This window comes from Pseudochaenichthys georgianus, chromosome 7 (assembly GCF_902827115.2).
Source record: "Pseudochaenichthys georgianus chromosome 7, fPseGeo1.2, whole genome shotgun sequence".
NCBI classification, from domain to species: domain Eukaryota; kingdom Metazoa; phylum Chordata; class Actinopteri; order Perciformes; family Channichthyidae; genus Pseudochaenichthys; species Pseudochaenichthys georgianus.
In genome coordinates, this window is record NC_047509.1 from 25,130,997 (window position 1) to 25,151,636 (window position 20,640).

At 40.0% G+C, this 20,640-nt stretch overlaps 1 protein-coding gene across 2 annotated transcripts in view; it reads left to right on the forward strand.

Moving 5' to 3' along the window:
- prdm2a (PR domain containing 2, with ZNF domain a) overlaps positions 1 to 20,640 on the forward strand; it is a 274,473-nt gene that overhangs the window by 196,782 nt on the left and 57,051 nt on the right. For both annotated transcript variants that reach the window (XM_034086888.1, XM_034086889.1), the window contains exon 6: positions 18,249 to 18,356. In XM_034086888.1, the coding sequence (XP_033942779.1) occupies positions 18,249 to 18,356 (108 nt within the window). The remainder of the gene's footprint in view (positions 1 to 18,248; positions 18,357 to 20,640) is intronic.

The window sequence follows — 20,640 nt, forward strand, 5'->3', positions numbered from 1 at the left end:
ACTGTGTTTGCGCATTTTTCAGCAGAACATGGGCTCCTCTTTTGAACCGGTCACCCTTCGTTTCATAGTGAGAGGTCGAAGATGTACAATTATTTTTCAGCTGCTGCTTACATTTTCACAACATTGAATATTACAAGAAAACAAAGAAACCTTGTCAACACCAGCCAATATGTCTTTGATTATACCACAATTACCTTAACATACGGTGAGATGTCAAGTAACCACCACCTATTCCATCAAATGGAAAAAAGGGATGTTATGCTTAATAATCCGGTCACCTTGAGCATCTAGTTGGTTTGGATTCGCTGTTCGGTTTGTTTTCAACACATACACTTTATGAAAAATTAATAGCATCATTGTATTGAAACAAATAGCTTGTTCCACTTTCCACATGTCCTCCAGGAAACACCACGATCATCATTTGGTATTCATGATGCAGGATTTTCCCCTGTCGATGATTGAAGTGCTGACTTGTGTAAAGATTTAGCTGGATGTCTAACATGCCTCAGAGCCCGCCAAAGTTAGAGCCTGACAGTTGGTTGACCTTCAAGTGGGGGTAAGCGATGCTTTACTGGCAATTTGTTTTGCAGTGTGAGGCATTGAATAAGTAGCGTAGCGCCGGGCACCGTCATGCTCGCTGCACCCCGTGGAGCTCTGGTAACCTGTTTGATTTGTTGCATCTACACAGCTTGGCTCTCTCTGGAGAAGGCGAGTGCTTCCTTTCTTCTGGGACCAATATGATGTGCATCTTGACACCAAATCCATTCATGTTTCCAAGATAACTTTTTAAGCAAACCTTTTCAACTTGTCAGTGCTCTGTGAAGCATTTCTGTACAGCTTTTCCTTCTTGGTAAAGGGATTCAAAGACTAAAATAAACCAAGGTTGACAAAAAGAGTAGGATGAACTTGATCTTTAAATAACCATCAAATTCAAATGTGTCACAACCTACAATACAGCCAAGTGTAATTATTAATTTAGACAACATTTTCCCGTAAAAACAAAGCTGTGTTTATAATGTTTGATTTTAATTGTATCTGTGCCTTTATATATACCGTCTATGGTCAGTGCAGAGCTATTTTTGATTGGAGCACAGAGAAACGTGTGTGATAGGTCTTTATATTGCTTATCCAGTTTTCCAACTAAACAATACTGAATAACAGCCACTTGGGGCAGCACTCACTTGATGTACCGTATTTGCTGTTGGTTAAAAAATGACAGACATTTCTTCTTCATCCTTCCAGATACAGAAAAGCATGCATTTGTTTGTTAGCTCTTGCCCATGTATTTAAATTGATGCAGCGATATCCCACTCATTAAGCCCATTACTCATCTCATTCCTCATGCAGCACAAACACAGCATTCCCAATAAAGACATGCACATACAGTAACATAACAAAAACAAACATGTCTAACCTTACATATTTCCCTCTGGTTCAGCTCTACCTGCCTGTCTTTTTCCTTGTCAGTTTTCATACATTGTATTATTAATTGGGAACATTTGTAGCTGCTTCCGGGCAACGCTGTGGCACATCTATCACACCGCGCACGTGCCAGAAAAATCAGCACAGACACTCAGGTATAATAATCCCAGAACGGACACACTCCTGTGCCGAGTTCTGCAGCCTAATTGGAAAGAAAATGCATGAGTGCATACCGCTGTGTATTGACTAAAAGCGTCCCGCACAGCAAAAAAAAAATCTCTTGATTATTTATCATTCTAAGTCCCAGTCTTGCTTTATTTATTTATTTCAGTCAATTTGTTTTTATGTTCCCCTGTTGCATGACCATGATAGCTATTATTAAAATGAATTCATTCTCGATAACAGTAAACCAGTTTACCAACTCAAGCAAAACGGTGACCTCTTAACTGTGACTTTTATGAGCACAAATGATACTAGAAAACAAGTACATTACTCTTGCATTACTCAAACAAAAGCTCAGTTAAGCCCAGTGTGGAACTCCCTATTGGACCGTAACGGTTTAATGGGGAACTGCATGCTTTCCACTTTGGGAGAAATTACACAGCAGGCAGTTTAATGTCTTCAATATGGCATCGAACCCTCCTGCCAAAGACTGGGCCGCATCAGGAGAGACATCACCAGCACCGTTTCCCTGGGAGTTCCCCAGGTTTCATTGCCCTCTCCTGGTGTCCTTCACCTTCAGTCCAAATATAAACTTTGAGCAGACAGGACCAAAGTTAACACATCAGTTCATTTCAGCTCAATGTTCAATTTGTCTTACTGGCCTTTATAAGACAACCAAATGATTCCGTTTCAAATTCAAAAGCCGTGAAATTGTTGATGCCTCTTACTGTACCAATTCCTGAAAACAAAGTTCAGCCCTGCTTTCCGTTCACATTTACCGTTACGTAATAGTGTGTTTACTGCAAACGCCACAGCCAGTTCAGAGATTAGGGCCAGTTAATGGACACTGTGTTGCATGCTGGAACACAGATGTGGTTGTCAGTAGCAACAGTGTCAAGAACCATCGAAGATTCTCCCCTGTCCACAAACTCTGCATTAGCTCACGTGTTACACAAATTGCTAAGCCTCTGCAAATAACTATGAACAAGAACAAAGGACACACAAACATATCATTTCTTCATATCTCCAGTTTTTCTATTGCTGTGTGTTCACATATCCAGTTGGTGTTATTGTGCCTGGACTTAACTGTCAACACTCAATAGTGGATTTTGATGCTTGCTTCATTTCCTGAAAAAGTCCTGAGAGTGTATGGGTGTGCATGTTTGTCTGTCAAAGAAGCTGAGAAAGAAAGATAAACATGGGAATGGCCGACTGCAAATCTGCGGTTCAGTCTACTCCAATTAAGTAGGGTATAGGATGGCAAGAGGAAGAGGATAATAAGTCCAGAGTTGGAGGTGTGAGAGGGGATCCTTCAGGGAGCAGTAGGGTGTGAGAGAAAGGATTCACATTTCACTGGATGAAAGAGAAAGTGAGGAAACAGAGAAGAGTATTTGTCAGGTGCTAGTGAGTTTCAGAGTGAAGGGAGACAGGAGCCAGCAGAAAGCCTCTCATCAGAGGGATACGAGAGCTATTACTACCTGGGCAACACACTCTCACTCCCTAAGCGTCCAATAGCGACGTTTGGTCAGTGTCCGTGGCGTCCAATTGTGACGCTCCTAGGCTCCTTCAGCGTCATAAAGGGACGCAAATAGCTTTCAACTGATTGCAATGTATTCCCATCTGCGTCGGGATTTGACGCTCATGGAAGCACGGCATTCGTTTGTGTCGGCTGCCCTTAAAGGTAATGTGAGCGTCCATTCCCATTGGATAACGGAGAATTGTACACCCGGATGTAAGTATTCCTCTTACTGTCGATTGATTTTACAGTGATATCTGCACTACTCATCGACTAAAAAACACCAGATTATCCTTGTTAATTACACAACATTGATTGGCTTAAATTGTGTGCAATGCTTTTGTATTTTTCCCCTTCGATTCGGAGAAACAAATATTTGCTCTGAGTAAAGGATGGCAGAAGACACTACACTACCCAGAATCCCCAGCTATCGTTTTGACTACACCATGTGCTCTGTTTGACAAACCCCGTGATAGTCCTCAAGCTCTGTGATTGGAGAGTGTGCTCCGAGGGCTAAGCCGATTCTCGAACAGCACTTGAAATGGGATGGAACCACGGCAGACTGTCCAAAACTGGATTTGAACGGGTCCACCGCGTCCCCCCCTCCCCCACCCCGTCCCCAGAACTACACATGCTGGCTATTCTGTTTCGCAACATGTTCTCTATGGCACGTCTCTACTGGGAGTTGTAGTTTTAAAAGACGTTTTCGTATTTCCCATAATAAGAAGTTGCCAGTATTAAACTGTGTACATCCCTGGAGGTTTAGGGGACAGGAAACACTCACATTTAAAACATATAATTAATAAATGGGTGAAAATTGCTTGTGCCCATTATGGGCAGTATTAATATATATACCCACATGCCAGCTAAGGTCAGAAGAGCTTTATTTAACAGCTGGTCTTATGTTTGTGACCCCTGCGATAACATTACATTACATTAATTGATAAGCCTGAAACATGCACTTGTCAAGGTTCAGAGGCACATTTTGCAAATATGGCAGTAGCCATCGATCAGCTTAAGATAAGATATACTTTATTGATCCCAAGTTGGAACATTTGCGTTACATCAGCATGTGTAACAGTTAAATATGCAGTTGTGTTTATTTGAAAATCATTTAGTATAATCACACACATTCTGTGTTTTATATTCAACAATTCTGTGTTCTTTATTTATTGATTGTTCAATACCTGACAAGGCCGGAGATGAAATATCTACATACATCTTATAAGAGTATAATACATTATGTATAATATCAGTTAAAATAAGTGCTTCAACATAGTTAACATTGCTGGAGGTATGCACAAATATTGATAGATGTCTTGTAATGCACTATTGAGGAACCTGCAACGCAAGTTTTTCATTCAGTGCAGAACTACACCATAGTTGTGTAGGCCTATATGATATGTCAATAAACCTTAGAAAATCTTGAAATCTTGAAAGGGATGTGCAAAATAGTCATTATATACAGAATTTAATTAACTATTAGTAGAGAATAACGAGTAATGAATATACTTTATAGGGATCGCATTAATATCTAATAATAAAAATAATTAAATTCAATAACATGCTTTAACCACCAGGTGTCCCTTTATATCAGCTGTGCACCTTTATGGTGTACATACAGTCTATCTACCAATTGGATCAAATATAAAAGTGAGCCGAATTAGTGTTGATACTGCACGTATTGTGTGAAAAGAAATGTAAGATGTTGTTTAATGGCTGATATATTTATGATCCACGTCACGTTTTCAGTTCCTCATGTTTGTCTTCTCATCAGGGCTCTATAAATACAGAACTTCGGCAGATATGTAATATGTAATGCAGCCGAACCGTGTATTACAATTTTTTTTTAAATGTTTTCGGTCTGTTTCCGGTATTTGTTAATGACGATGTGCTGTGAGATGTGAGACTGGAATTGCACAGTCTATCTTTAGATGAGGATTTTGTTAAACTAATATGTTTGCGCTGTGGACCAACACTATACATTGACGGGGAAGGGGGTAGCAATAAAGATAACACCATTAAACAGTTACACAACATAACAGAAATAATATCGATAGCAGCGTCCCTAGCAACCACCTTGGTAACAATGAAAACGTCGCGATTTCCTGAAGTAATCTTCATAATAACTAGCAAACTAAAGATCATGTACATCCACTGCACACATAATCTGAAATAACAACTCATATTTCTCGCATCAAATGACATCAAAACGCATTTTAATGGCCAAACTAACTTTAAAATAGGCATTTTCCACCGAGAATAAAACGAATAAAAGTTCGGCCATGTTTTCTTTTTCTGCAGGGAGAAATTTGAAGATCATGTGACATAGACGCCAGCCATCATGAATGGTGAAAAAAACGGGGTTTGCCAAACAGAGCACATGGTGTAGTCCAAACGATAGCTGGGGATTCTGGGTAGTGTAGTGTCTTCTGCCATCCTTTACTCAGAACAAATATTTGTTTCTCCGAATCGAAGGGGAAACATACAAAAGCATTGCACACAATTTAAACCAATCAAACCAATCAATGTTGTGTACAAGGATAATCTGGTGTTTTTTAGTCGATGAGTAGTGCAGATATCACTGTAAAATCAATCGACAGTAAGAGGAATACTTACTTCCGGGTGTACAATTCTCCGTTATCCAATGGGAATGGACGCTCACATTGCCTTTAAGGGCAGCCCACATAAACGAATGCCATGCTTCCATGAGCGTCAAATCCCGACGCAGATGGGAATACATTGCAATCAGTTGAAAGCTATTTGCGTCCCTTTATGACGCTGAAGGAGCCTAGGAGCGTCACAATTGGACGCCACGGACACTGACCAAACGTCGCTATTGGACGCTTAGGGAGTGAGAGTGTGTTGACCTGGGATGAGTTTTGGAGGACTGGGTGCTTTTTTTATAATAGGAAGCTTGTGTGTGTGTGTGTGTGTGTGTGTGTGTGTGTGTGTGTGTGTGTGTGTGTGTGTGTGTGTGTGTGTGTGTGTGTGTGTGTGTGTGTGTGTGTGTGTGTGTGTGTGTGTGTGTGGTGTGTGTGTGTGTGTGTGTGTGTGTGTGTGTGTGTGTGTGTGTGTGTGTGTACATGTGTTTGTGTGTACCCGCAATAGTCAGGTGTTTAAGCTTTAAACATTTGACCGAATGCTCTAGTGCAGGGGTAGCCAACACGGTGCCCGCGGGCACTCAGTCGCCCGCAGGGGCAACGTGAGGCACGTTCTAAAAATAGCTCGCCAAGAAAATCCAAAATGTATAAAATACACACCAAAAAAAGGAAATGTAATTAAAAGAATCTACCCCATGCATAAACGAAACCTAAATCATAGCGAACTCTATCTACTTACTATAACTCTATATCTATCTAACACCCCTCCTCCCCCCACCCCCACTATGAATATCGACCAATCACGTTCTTGCTTGATTTCCGGGACCAGCGTTGCAGTCAGGAGGAAAAGCAATGTGGCACCTCCCCGCTGATTTTCCTTCTGGCAGAATCTACACATCAGCCCCATTGAACAGCCTATCATGCCAGATACAACACATGAGGGCCAGAGTGTTACTCTGTGTGTTGTAACTTGCATATATATTTATTCCACTTGACGCACAGACACGGCGTAAACTCCACTGGGGACATGTCCCCAGCACTTTTCGAAATCCCGTTTGTGTCCCCCCACTTTACAAATATGTTTATTATTATTTTTTTAACGCATGCCGTCATCGCCACGGAGGAGCACTCAGAGAGAGAGAGAGAGAGAGAGAGATAATTCCAATGTGGACACTAGGACAGTACAAAAAACTGTTTAAAAGGGGAGTGATTAGTAAAATATGCATAAATAAAAAGAAAGAACGCTAACTAGGTAACACAAGATATGAATAAACAAGTTTAAATGATTTGTTATTGGTTGTGATATTCTAAAAAAAATTGGATTATTGAAAAGGATACAGCTCCCTTTCATCTGAGTGTTGAGAGCTGTATCTATAAATTCATTTTGTGCTCAAATTGCACCAGATTGATGCATTTCACTTCAACATTTAAAAAAAAAATCTTCCCGGGGTTGCATGCCCCCGGACCCCCCCCCCAGAGGAGGTGAGGACCCCCCTAGAGGAGGTGAGGCCCCCCCTAGAGGATGTGAGGCCCACCCCCAAATAAAGCAGGTTAAAATAATTAAATTGCATACATGTTCTTTTAGTAAACACTGAAAACGGGTCCCAAAGACCCAAACAGCACACAAAGGTTAAAGGTAAGCATATAATAATGTTAAAATGTGCTAAATATATACACTGCAAAAAAAAGAAAAGAAAAGAGGAGTAAAAGTAGCCCCCGACTTGTTTTATTTTTTGAAAGTAGCCCTCATCCTAAAAAAGGTTGGTGACCCCTGCTCTAGTGGTTCACTTATAAATTCCAGTAGCTGTACTCTGACATACTTATTTCATTCAATGGGAAGCTACCGCCAACGAAACCCCACACTTCCTACAGACCTTTGACGGTGAAAGCCTGTCAGTAAAGGAGAAGGATACAGCTATTAAAGCTGTTGAAAGGCTTTTCATGTGCAAAAGTCATTCAGTATTGTCTGTTATGATGCTATCATAACAGAGAGACAAGAACCAATCATACAAAGTCATTCGAGGATAAATAATATGTTTAGTTTAGTTAGCATTCCCTGCTCAAAACACAGCAGGTAAACATGGATCTAGTGTTGAAGGGAACAAAATGTGCAAAATATACAGCAGAAGGAAGGGTCAGTAATATATGATTAACATCTATGAAAATAAGAACTGTTTTTTCTCTGCATAAAAGATGTACAGTGGGGCAAAAAAGTATTTAGTCAGCCACCAATTGTGCAAGTTCTCCCACTTAAAAAGATGAGAGAGGCCTGTAATTTTCATCCTAGGTACACTTCAACTATGAGAGACAGAATGGGGGGAAAGAATCCAGGAAATCACATTGTAGGATTTTTAATGAATTAATTGGTAAATTCCTCGGTAAAATAAGTATTTGGTCACCTACAAACAAACAAGATTTCTGGCTCTCACAGACCTGTAACTTCTTCTTTAAGAGCCTCCTCTATCTTCCACTTGTTAACTGTATTAATGGCACCTGTTTGAACTTGTTATCAGTATAAAAGACACCTGTCCACAACCTCAAACAGTCACACTCCAAACTCCACTATGGCCAAGACCAAAGAGCTGTCAAAGGACACCAGAAACAAAATTGTAGACCTGCACCAGGCTGGGAAGATTGAATCTGCAATAGGTAAGCAGCTTGGTGTGAAGAAATCAACTGTGGGAGCAATTATTAGAAAATGGAAGACATACAAGACCACTGATAATCTCCCTCGATCTGGGGCTCCACGCAAGATCTCACCCCGTGGGGTCAAAATGATCACAAGAACGGTGAGCAAAAATCCCAGAACCACACGGGGGGACCTAGTCAATGACCTGCAGAGAGCTGGGACCAAAGTAACAAAGGCTACCATCAGTAACACACTACGCCGCCAGGGACTCAAATCCTGCAGTGCAGTGCAGTGCTTTTTGACGTGTTTGGAGGAGAAAGAATGTTGAGTTGCATCCAAAGAACACCATACCTACTGTGAAACATGGGCACACAATGGGGACCAGGACGACTGATCCGTGTAAAGGAAAGAGTGAATGGGGCCATGTATCGTGAGATTTTGAGTGACAACCTCCTTCCATCAGCAAGGGCATTGAAGATGAAACGTGGCTGGGTCTTTCAGCATGACAATGATCCCAAACACACCACCCGGGCAACGAAGGAGTGGCTTCGTAAGAAGCATTTCAAGGTCCTGGAGTGGCCTAGCCAGTCTCCAGATCTCAACCCCATAGAAAATCTTTGGAGGGAGTTGAAAGTCTGTGTTGCCCAGCAACAGCCCCAAAACATCACTGCTCTAGAGGAGATCTGCATGGAGGAATGGGCCAAAATACCAGCAACAGTGTGTGAAAACCTTGTGAAGACTTACAGAAAACGTTTGACCTCTGTCATTGCCAACAAAGGGTATATAACAAAGTATTGAGATTAAGTTTTGTTATTGACCAAATACTTATTTTCCACCATAATTAGCAAATAAATTCTTTAAAAATCAGACAATGTGATCTTCTGGATTTTTTTTTTTCATTGTTTCTCTCATAGTTGAGGTATACCTAGGATGACAATTACAGGCCTCTCATCTTTTTAAGTGGGAGAACTTGCACAATTGGTGGCTGACTAAATACTTTTTTGCCCCACTGTATATATAAAAAGAGTGTTCGTTCTTTGTGATCTCATTCTTTTTATTATTCCCACCATTTAGGCAGCTGAGCCCTTCCCACCATTCTGTAATTGTGTTATTCCTTGATTGAGGAGATGGAAACTTCCTCATACTGTCTGTAATTCCTGCCATCTCTCCCTCTTGACCTTCCTTCTACTTGGCCATTACGCCCTGTGTCTCACTTTTTCCTCCTTCCCTCCCTTTCCCTGTCTCTCACGCTCTCCCTTGACATATCTGCTCTCATTTAATCTCCTCTTCTTGCACACTTCCTTCTGTCTGTCCCATTCGCGGGAACAATAAGCCCCAGAGCAGATTCCCTGCTGCCCTTCTCCACATGCCGCACTCTTCATCATATTGAAGTAGAGAGGCTCACATAGAATCACATTTTGGGGCATGGTAGAATTGATAACGACAGCCTGGGCTCATTCAAGGACAGATACTCATATAAGAGAAATAATATGACTTTGCTTGAGTGTTGACGCAGCAAATTGAACAGAAATTGCTCCCTGAACAGCAGCATTTCAGCAAGGAGGTCTTCCCTTATAAACTGATGTGTTGGCTGAGTTCAGATATATATTTGACCGTAAATCTGTTTATATTATGGCATCATCAGTATCAACCAAGCAAGATATGTTTTTGTTCTTTTCTTATGTTGCTGTTCCTGGAATTCTATTATCTGGTTGTTCTGGGGATCTGTTTAGCAAAACCAACAGGAGGAGGAAGTTAAACATCAGTGAAAACTGTACAATACAGCTGTAGGAGAGCCTGCAATCTTTGAATACTGTATGTACATGTATGCTGATGCATCTCTAATACAGTAATAATCATCCTTATTCCAGAATTTATTTTGGGCCACTTTTTTATTCATGCAACCCAAATATGATAATAGCTCCAAAGAAAATATGGCAATTTGGGCTTTAGACAACTGTCAATCAAATGCAAGTGAATTCTGTGATACAGAAGTTACACAATATGGATCTGAACACAATGTCTTTTATTAAGTACAAGAAATAAAAATAACGCACTTTTATTTTTTTGTCCATTTGGATTTGTGTAAGAGTTTTTGATGTGCTGCTGAACTACCTGCTACATGTTTGTCAATATTCACTATAACTGGTGAATAAAGAACTCAACATGATAACACATCAGTGTTGTATTCACAACCAATTCTATTCATCTTCTATTTAGCCTGAACTTAATCGTAGTCTAAGTACGTTGTTCTTTTTGACTGAGCCTTTCCTCTGAGACCTGCCCCCAACACAAGACACTCCATTAGTAACCCATTAAAGTGACAAAGCAGAATATTACTTTTTCACCCAAAACACTTTGGCATTTAAGTGGCTTTTCAGATGAAATGTTATGACATGCTTGCAGTTTATAATTTAATAAAACATTACACTCAGCAGCACGAAAGGATTTGCTGCAAATCATGCACATAACACCGGGATGCTCTGCCAAGGCAAGGAGATATGAAGGAAAACAACAGCCTCCTAAGGACCTTTGGAGAATACTACACTCCAATCGTTTAGAACTGCCCTAGAGACATAATTGATGTTAAAAGCTGCTAATGAAACATATTTGGTATTTATAAAATAGATTCTGAACACATTGAGGGGCACTGAAAAGGATTTATTTTCAATTTTACCTTACCGGTTTTTTGCATATGGTAATTGGATTGGGATAATTATTCAAATATCTTCATGTTTCATTCTCTGGGCACATTTCAAATTAATTTTATTTAGTACCCACAATTCCTCTGTTTTCTATTATAACATGGTTGGTTAAATTAATGTGGTAAAATGCTAAGTCCCAGGGTTCATTTTGCTAATAGCGTAAGAATATCATTAATGCAGTATTAAGGCTTGTTCAAATTAATATTGTAGATTTAAAGGAAGAGCTTGAAGAAATACACTTATTGGCTTTACAGATAGATATGAGGATGGTATTGTATCATCTTCTCTAAATATATTATTAGAATTTCTAACATCTAACTACTAGAATTATGTTTGATCCAAGAAATTGTGCATTCTTATTTACGTCCAACTTTTTATCATCTTACCACACAGTGGATCTTCACCCATAAAAACCTGTGGGGTCAAATAACAACAACTGTCTCAGCTTCTCACAGTTAAAGTAACATGTAATTAACATGGCCACTTATAATCTCTCATTATCTCTGTGCACAGAATATAAACATCAGGCTGGTGAAGAGTGTCAGTAAAGATAAGAACATACTAAGGGACGGGTGGCACAGTGGTCTGTGCGTTTGATCATCAGATCAAGGGGGCGTTGGGGAAACCCAGTTCGAAACCCGCTCCCGCCCCACTGCGTCAGGTCGTTGTGTCCTTGGGCAAAACACTTCACCCGTATTTGCTCCTGTGGGTATTGTCCACAGTAGATGACCATTACGTGTATGTATGATCTGTATGTGTAATGTGTATGTGTAATGTGTATTTGTAAAGCGCTTTGAGAGTCATTGATAAAGCGCTATAATAAATATAAGGATTATTATACTGGAGGTGGAACAATTCACACAGTACTTAAAACCTATTATAGAGATATAAATGCAACGTGTTGTCAGGGGACACGTATTTTATCACCGTTCAGTTTCCTGATAGGTGCTGTCACACAGCTCTCCATCTTCCTAAGTGCTTTGATTCCAGAGAAAACTATGGCGCTGAAGTGTCCATGCTCAGGCCATTTTCAAGCTGTAATGCTTGCAGACCTGTAGACACCTGTCCCTGGTTTGTCATGGAGCACGGGAAATTGGCCATTTTTCACTCTGCATACAGAAGTGATGTGTTCATTCTTCTGATCGCCACTGTGAAAATGACATTCACGGTCTAACAAAAGCCCGTTTCTCCTCGGTTTAGTCTCTCAGGCTGCAGCTCGAGTCCTCCTTACACCAAGTAATAACAGTTAAACATTTATTTTGAATGGCCAGCCAAGTACATTCAGCATCCTTTCATTACAATATGAATTCACGAGTCGTCTTGAGAATGCCGACGGTTAGCGTGGGCGACTCAGCGCTAGATCCACAATCGCCTAGTCCATTACTTCTATCTTTCTGCAGGGTATTTATAGGGTACCTTGAATTGGGGTCTTGATGCAGGTGATGCAGGGGGGGGGAGGCCTGTCCTGGCTCGTGGTGATTAATGCTTGAATATGCAAACTTTATCACAAGTCCGGCAGCCTTGGGAACAGAGAATGTCACTGCAATTAAAGGCGGTTGGCAGATGTAAGAAAAGGGAGGCGGTGGCTATCTACAGATTGCAGACGGAGTTGGGGAACACGGGCGGAGCGGTGAAGGCTCCAGCTACAGCGCCTTTTCATTCCTTAATCACCTCCACTACTCATTAGGCACTTCTTTTGTTCCAGCCACCGTCTTTTTCCTGCGCCGTGCCAGCAGATAAAATATGGCATGCTCAGAAAAAGTGAAGAGCTAATGTAATGAGTACCCCATTAACCTGCGACAGAGAAAAAGATAGAAAATGAGGAGGGAAAAGGAGAGGTGACGTTGGAGTGGTGGAGTCAGTCAGCTGAGGAAGAAGAGAGGGCTCGAGGGAGAAGGGTGGTGACGGGAATGTGAGAAATTGCGCGGCCATGCAGAGATTAGTAATTCATCTCGATCGCCCCGTTAAGACTGTTGGAACATCCAACCAGGAGAGCATTACAATGTGGGATGTTTTATATCATAATCCTACACAGTGCAGCTCATTAAAGCTGTAACTGCTTGAATTACCTCGGCAATCATCTCCGTAAACCTGTGAATTTCAACGTTGGTGTGGTAACTGGATGTCAATTGGTGGTTTTACTCAATCGTTTAACTTGCGAGAGCGTAACGGTTCTCTTCCTGCTACCTTCAAGTGAAGGTATCAAGGTTTTCAGAAGATGAAGTCTATTATTATGTTTGCCTAATGGAGAGTAAAGTCATCTAGAGTGGTTGGACTTGTCGGAGCCTTTCAGAAGGATAAAGCAAAGATGAATGTTGTGCATGTGTGTGTCCCGACAGAACCATAACAGCTTACTGGCTTTGAAATAAAGGCTGCATCACTGATATTACAGTGATGATGATACATTTACAGAGAAATACATCAAGACATTTCAACTGCTGTCAGTTCATCCTTTAGAGACGGACATATGGGACTTTGTAGATAAATGCTAATACTTCCTAACTTTCAATAAGCCACTGTTCATTGTAATGTGCAACGGCAAACATAAATGATAAATGAGACCTATTTTGAGTGACACTCACAGTAACACCAACAATCAAACTAAGGCAGAGTTTAAAAGTCTCATAATCCAAAATATTTACCTCCCTTCAAGGATTACCATCCATACCATAGAAGACGATAGTCAGGGTCACTGAAGACACTCAGTTGTGTAACTTTTTCATAGTCAGAGAAAAAACTGCTGATCAGGGGCACATTTTAAAGTAACCATATACACAACAGTTTCTAAAATAACGTTAGACTTACTGTAGTATGGCATTTCTGTACTGAAATGTGTTATTTGTAGGGATGTAACGATATATCGAATATCGCGGTAAATAAATGTCTCAATACCGTCGTGAGACTGACAAAATATACCGCGATTTCTTTTCTTTTTTGTTAATAATATTTCTTTTTTTTGTAATTATTTTTTTTTTAAACCTTTATTCAACCAGATAGTCCCTGCATGGAGATCATCAATCTCTTTTTCAAGGGAGACCTGTCCAACACGGCAGCTTTAGGTTACAACATGAACATAAAACAACAGATAGCAATAAAGGACATCGTACAGGGCTACATGTACATACCTAGAGACATTGACAAGTACCACCAGTATATTTATATCTCGCCCTGTCAATAAGCCTCACCTTCTTGGCAAAAACTGTATTGTTTTTGAAGTGGTGGAGAGACAATGCACAGTTTTACCCATTGCTGTTACCCATGGCCAAAACATATCTCTCTGTCCCAGCAACATCAGTACCAAGCAAGAGAGTTTTTTCCACAGCAGGGGATTTTGTAAACGCCCAAACATCCCAGCTTCTATCTGGAAATGTGGACATGCTCATATTCCTACAAGATAACCCTGATGATGCTGAGTGGGTGAGTTAGAGTTGAGTTACTTGAAAAACTAAAGTGAAACTTGATTTATTCTATTGCCGGGTCTGATTATTATATTGTTGACACTTTAAAATACTACTATCCTACTAAAATGCTGTACAAATCAGATGTATTATTTAATAAAGAAGAAAAAAATTGAAGTAAAAAAAAATATATATATATTCACATTTTTTTTCTTTATTTTTCAATATCGCGATAAATATCGTACCGTGGACTTTTTATCGCGATATTATCGTACCATGAATTTTTGGTATTGTTACATCCCTAGTTATTTGTTCGTAAAACTTATTTTAAAGAGCTGTTTAGAGCAATTGACAATGTGTTTCAGCCCCCCCTTTCTGCTGGAGAGTGGTTTCGATGTTTCGCAGTTGTTTTAGTCTGTGGGCCAAATCATTATTTATTAAATCACAGCCAAATTATTACTTGTTCCCTGAGGTGTATGCCCGGCTGGTTTAACCGTGTATTATTGATGAAAGAAATGTATGGAGTTTGATGGGAGGTGTGATACATTCTCATCAGTGTTTAAAAAGACATAACAAATACATTTCTTCTGCAGTGCAGTTCATTGCTTTCTTATGAACGCAATACAGCCGGCAAGATTATAACAACCAATGCCTTCACTGCTATTGTGTGTGTAAAACTTTCCACAGAAAAAAACTAAACAACTAAATGTGAGGAACCGGTTTGAAGGGCTGATGAAAGTGATGTGGACATTTAAATATTCAACACGGAACATTCAAACAGCTGAAAATGTCGATGTTAAAATGTTATTCAGTTCTCTGGGATTTCAATTAAAATAGTGGAAAGATGGCCAATCTCGCCATACCAACCTGCTATATTTCCAAATTTCAGATTTTAATTAGCGTCGTTTTAGGTTCTGCAAAACATACTGATTCTCTCATTTTATGCCAAAAAATATAAACTGTGTGGCACACAGCCACACTTGCAGTTAGAAGGTAGGCAAGCTTGTGTCTTTGTCAGATAAGAATGCTGGTTGCGTGAGAGGAAATGAACGGACAGAGAAGCTGGAAGCGGAGAGGAAATTATGCTCTTATCTCAAATCCTTAATAGATCTCTCGGAACATGATTTGAAGAAGTGAAAGTAGAGGTACATAAAGCTTCACTCACATTCAAGGTGTAGCCTAGCACCTTATAGCAAATGCTGAGAGCCAGAGATTACATTTCTGATTGTTTCTATAACTCCTCTATACTTTCTTCCCCTGATATCTCATCCAGTGTATTCCTGCCACCCACTGTGTGTCTATCTCCTCGCTGTGCCACTGTCTGCATGTGTCTTTGACTTTAGTGAGCTGAGATAAAGACCAATAGATCAATATGAGGCTATTGGAGCAAAGATATTCAGTGTGTTGAAGGGAGATTGATTCAGGAGCTTTGACGGTGACTCAGACAACATGACAATTACCTGCATGATAACTCAGTGTGAACACAAATCATTGCTGTCCACAAATACACAACACTGCACGAATCAGTACTAAGTCTAAAAAACTGAAACGATAATAAGATCAGCAGCCTGTCCAGACCTCTAACTCTGGGGACTGATTGCAGCCCAGCCAGTGATAATGATTTCCTGCTTCTTGTTATATAGACAAACACACATCCTTCCCTTATTCTGACTCCATAAATCTGCCCTTATGTATTCACATTATGATTTTGCTTGTTTTTGTGATTAGTACCAACATTAGTGGGAACTCTCTCATAATGAAACGTTGCATGCTTATTCGTTTGCTCACTTACCCAGCCAATTTCTTAATGTTGGGCAATTGATTCTTACAAATAAGTTACTGTACCAGTTGTAATATCAACTTACATGATACAATGACACATGAATCCATGTGAATGTGAATTTTCGTTTATTTTTGGTTAAATAGGCGTGTGGAGTTTGTGGGAGAAACACTTCCTCTGGAGGTAACACATGGACTTTAGCCTTTGCAGACCGTTTACATGCACAAAAACACAGGATAGGAAAAAACAAACAAAACCCCCTTTAATGCATTTGGGTTGACCTAATTATAATGTAAATAAAGAAATTCAAATAATTAAGGTCCTCATATTTTTGGTTTGAACCTATTTTGATTGCATATCAAGTAAACAAAATGTCGAGTCATTCCTGACCTCACTCTGTAGCGTATTGTCTTTACTCTCCCCCCCTTATCTCCATCCACAACAAGCAACCATCAAGGCTCACTTTTTTCTTTGCATTTATTCCGACACACATTTCCCTTGGTAAGTTTATGAATGTTAGTGAGGGCCTGTCATGGGTACGATGTGAGGAACATGTTCATGAGTCTACTGGGCAGCAGCAGCTTGAAGCCAGCAGATAAGTACACCCTGTGAATTTTAACATTATTCAAAAAACTGTGTTGCTGGTGCCATAGGCTGCACCCTGGGCAAGTTGGAACAAGTATAGATTGGCAAAATGTAATCCACTGTTATTTGTGTCAGCATAAGTTTAGATGTAGCACTTCATAATGACAACAACACCCCAAGACCAGGAGCTCTTCACCCAGGCACAGCTGTGCAAAGAATACTGCAAATAAATCAAACTATAGCAGCGGCTTATTCTGTGGGTGGTGGACTGATGGAAAATGGAACAGGGTGAGGAAGAGGAGCAGAGGTTGAAGAGTGAAGTCAAAGAGATGTAGTTGGCTGGAATTTGAATTTAACTGTGTGTGAGGAAAGCATAATCTTAAAAGCCGTTGCCAGACTACTCTTTTAAAAAGTGACACTTGTGACCTTTTGAGAATTGTACTTACTAAGGAAGCGGACTTCAGTGCACACGCTGAAGTGATAAAATCATTTTTAGGAAGAACTCTTATGTGAGCTGACCTGGAGCAATGCACTTAATAATCATTCACTACACACCACTGGGGAGGCTGGCCAAACCTTATTTTTTTGAAATAACTGAACCTCACCAGAAATCATATCACACTTTGGTCATAAAAATGCTAATATTTATATTCAGCAGTCTCTCAAAGTAGTGACTGTGTGTGTGCCTGCATGTGTTTAGGCTGGGATGCTTTTGCTACACACTCGCCCCAAAGACAGTAGCTGTGTTGATGAATAGAAACCGAGGAGTTAGGAGAGTACAGTGTAACGAGAGAGGAATAAAAGTTCATGATGTGTGTATTGAGAGGGATGTGTGGCGTGCTGAATTAATCATTTTGTTTCCTCGTGCCTTCTGTGAGGAAAACTAATGAGCAGTTTAACATAGTATTCATTATCCTGAGGTTTGGGCGTACACAGGGATTTGCCCTCCTTCTCATTTAGCTATTGCTGTCTCCATAGTCATTTTAAATAACTGTTAATAGGACATCTCCAGTTGCCCTTTTAAATGCGTTCACAAGCATTAGTCAAAAATTACTATATTCATTTGTCATTTGCTTTCTCTTTCTAATTGTTTGAAATGCGGTAGTATTTCCACACACTCTTGTTACAAATGCTTTAGCTCAAATCTTATTTCTAAGAATGCAAAAAGAAAAAATTCCACTATCTGTCTAAATGTGTTATCTTTCCAAATCTCTCCGTAAGTTGTTGGTGTAGTTCTCCTAAAACCAAAAATGCATTTGGGTTGACCTAATTATAATGTAAATAAAGCAATTCAAGTAATTGAAGGTCCTCATATTTTAGTTTGAACCTATTTGATTGCATATCAAATAAACAAAATGTGGAGTCATTCCTTAGCTCACGCTCCATATCATTTTTTCTCGGTTCTCTGTGTATTTAACCTAGTTTTTTGTCCTTTGTTTCGCTCTCAGACCCCTCTTCCCACCCGAGGCAGAAATCTCCGGCCACTGACCTCTGCTACAAGACTGAAATCAGCAGTCTGATGGACTTTAACTCCCCGGACGCTTCTCTGGACAAAGGTAAGACTTGAACAGCCCTGCTCAGACACTGCTGCTTGACTTTTAAGTTTCCCGCAGTGCCACAATAGGACGATGCTGTGGCATGCAGGGGCGGCATTCATGACAATCCAAAAATGCACATGCAAAAACACAGAATAGTCACACACACATGTGAATTCACAATACACACAAGAGCTAAGAGAAGTCTCTATCAATCACTTCCTCCCTCTCCTCAGTATTTGCTGCTTGCACCTGTTGATGAACAATGGCCATCCATTACATGTGTTTGTCTCGCTAACGATGACTGCCTGTGATCCCTGTAGCGTCTAGCTGCTAATGAGCCAAGAGAGACTTGTGTTTAAAAAGCATTACAGAGAGCTTTCCACCGAATCTGACAAAGCTGCTATCTTATTCAGTCTGTGTGCATGTTAGTGTTGAACCAAGAAAACAACAACCACAGACAACTGCTGGTTAAGAGTTATGTGGAGTTTGTATTCTTTCAAATCTGGACTCAAAATGCATACATTGTATTTGTTTATGTTACTCAATCTGGTGTCACTAAGTGTGAAGTTTATATAATCCCTAAAACATGTTGAAAAGTAGAACATTGCTGATAAATCCAATACTGTGATTGCACCTACTGTATAAGCAACGAGTTAGCATTCTGCTATTTTTCTTTTTACATGTTATTCAAATGTTCCATCAAAACGTCTTGCTGTGATGTAATACATTACCATTTATTAACTGTTAAGGCTACATTATCAACCACAATGCAAGGCTGTCAATTTGGGGGACTAAAGTTTATAAATGTGTTTTAATGATACATGAATGCACACATTTTACCATTATTTTAGGTTGACAATAGGTTGATAATAATGAACCTTTAGGTCTGTTGAACCAGATGTTCACGGTTTTTTTATTAAAAAAAGATGCAGATTAATTAGAAAAACTATAAAAACTTAGCTCACTCAGTGTTTCATGGCTTGCAGCTAGTGGAGACATCCTCGTGGTTCTAATGAGGACAATCTGAATTGTTATTGGATTTACATTTAATGCATTTCTCGCTCCTAGTCATCCTGTAAATATGATGCTGCAATATGGCTCCGTCTACAGTAAATACCGTCATGCTCCATCTGTGTTTACAGTTCTGCTGTTAGTCACTCGCGGCACATTAACCATCCCCTAAAAGCAGCTTATAAACTTTAAAAGTCTCTATTTATTCCGAGAAACTCTCTAACTGGTCAGACGGGTCTCGTGTCTGCAGACAAACACAGTTGCAGTCGTTTATCTGGAGTCTGTTTCCATGTTTCAGCCCTTTTTATGACAACAGCTTCCTTCAAGCTGTTGGATTCTTGTAGAGAGAATCAAAGGAGCAAACCATGTCACCGGTACAGACACTTCTCTTGGATTGTGGATGCATTCAGGCTGCCAGCTGCAGTATGGATCTCTGGTGTCCCCCAAGGAGCCCCCAGGGGCCCTTTCCTCATTACAGTGTCCTGCTTAGGGGTCTATTTGGCTGCCAGTGTGCCAGTCTATCCTATTAGCGTCTGTCGATGTCGGGATGATACCAAGAGAGCTCACGAGCCATTGTTCAAGGAAAAGAGAAGACATATTGCTGGCAATCTGGTTTCCTTGGTATGTTAGTAACATTACAGCTCTGCAGATCAGAACAACATATGGCAACTGTTTGGTTCTAAGTACATCAAGTCAAGTACTGTGCTTCATTATAATTTGAGGTTGAGTGTTTTCATTTAAGGATTTTTCTAAACACAGTTTAGCGGGAAATATTGTAGTCTTTACAATACTATATTAATCTGACAGTTACTGCTCATTTCAGGTTATGGAATAAACTGCCCAACACTTTATCAAGCTATTAAAATTCAATAAATCGCTATTATACATATAACACTCTCAATAAAACCATCTTGCAAAATAAGTACTTTTACTTATTGATTGAATAATTTAACATACATTTACTGCAAATACTTTGGATTTTATGTGAAATTTGGAATACACAACTTTTTTCTTGTATTTGTGTGTTAAGTAAAATATCTTAATGAAACTACAGAACATCCATCCATCCATATTCTCCCGCTTATCCGTGGTCGGGTCGCGGGTGTAGCAGTTCCAGCAGAGAGCCCCAAACATTCTGTTCCCACTACAGAACATGATGAAACAATTTAACTTGTGGTAGTCATTATAAAGTCAAAGAGCAGGTTAGTTATATGCATATGTGTAAGTTAAAATGTTTGCACACGTACGCGCTCTCCTTCAGCATGAACCAGCTGGTGCATTATGTCCAAGT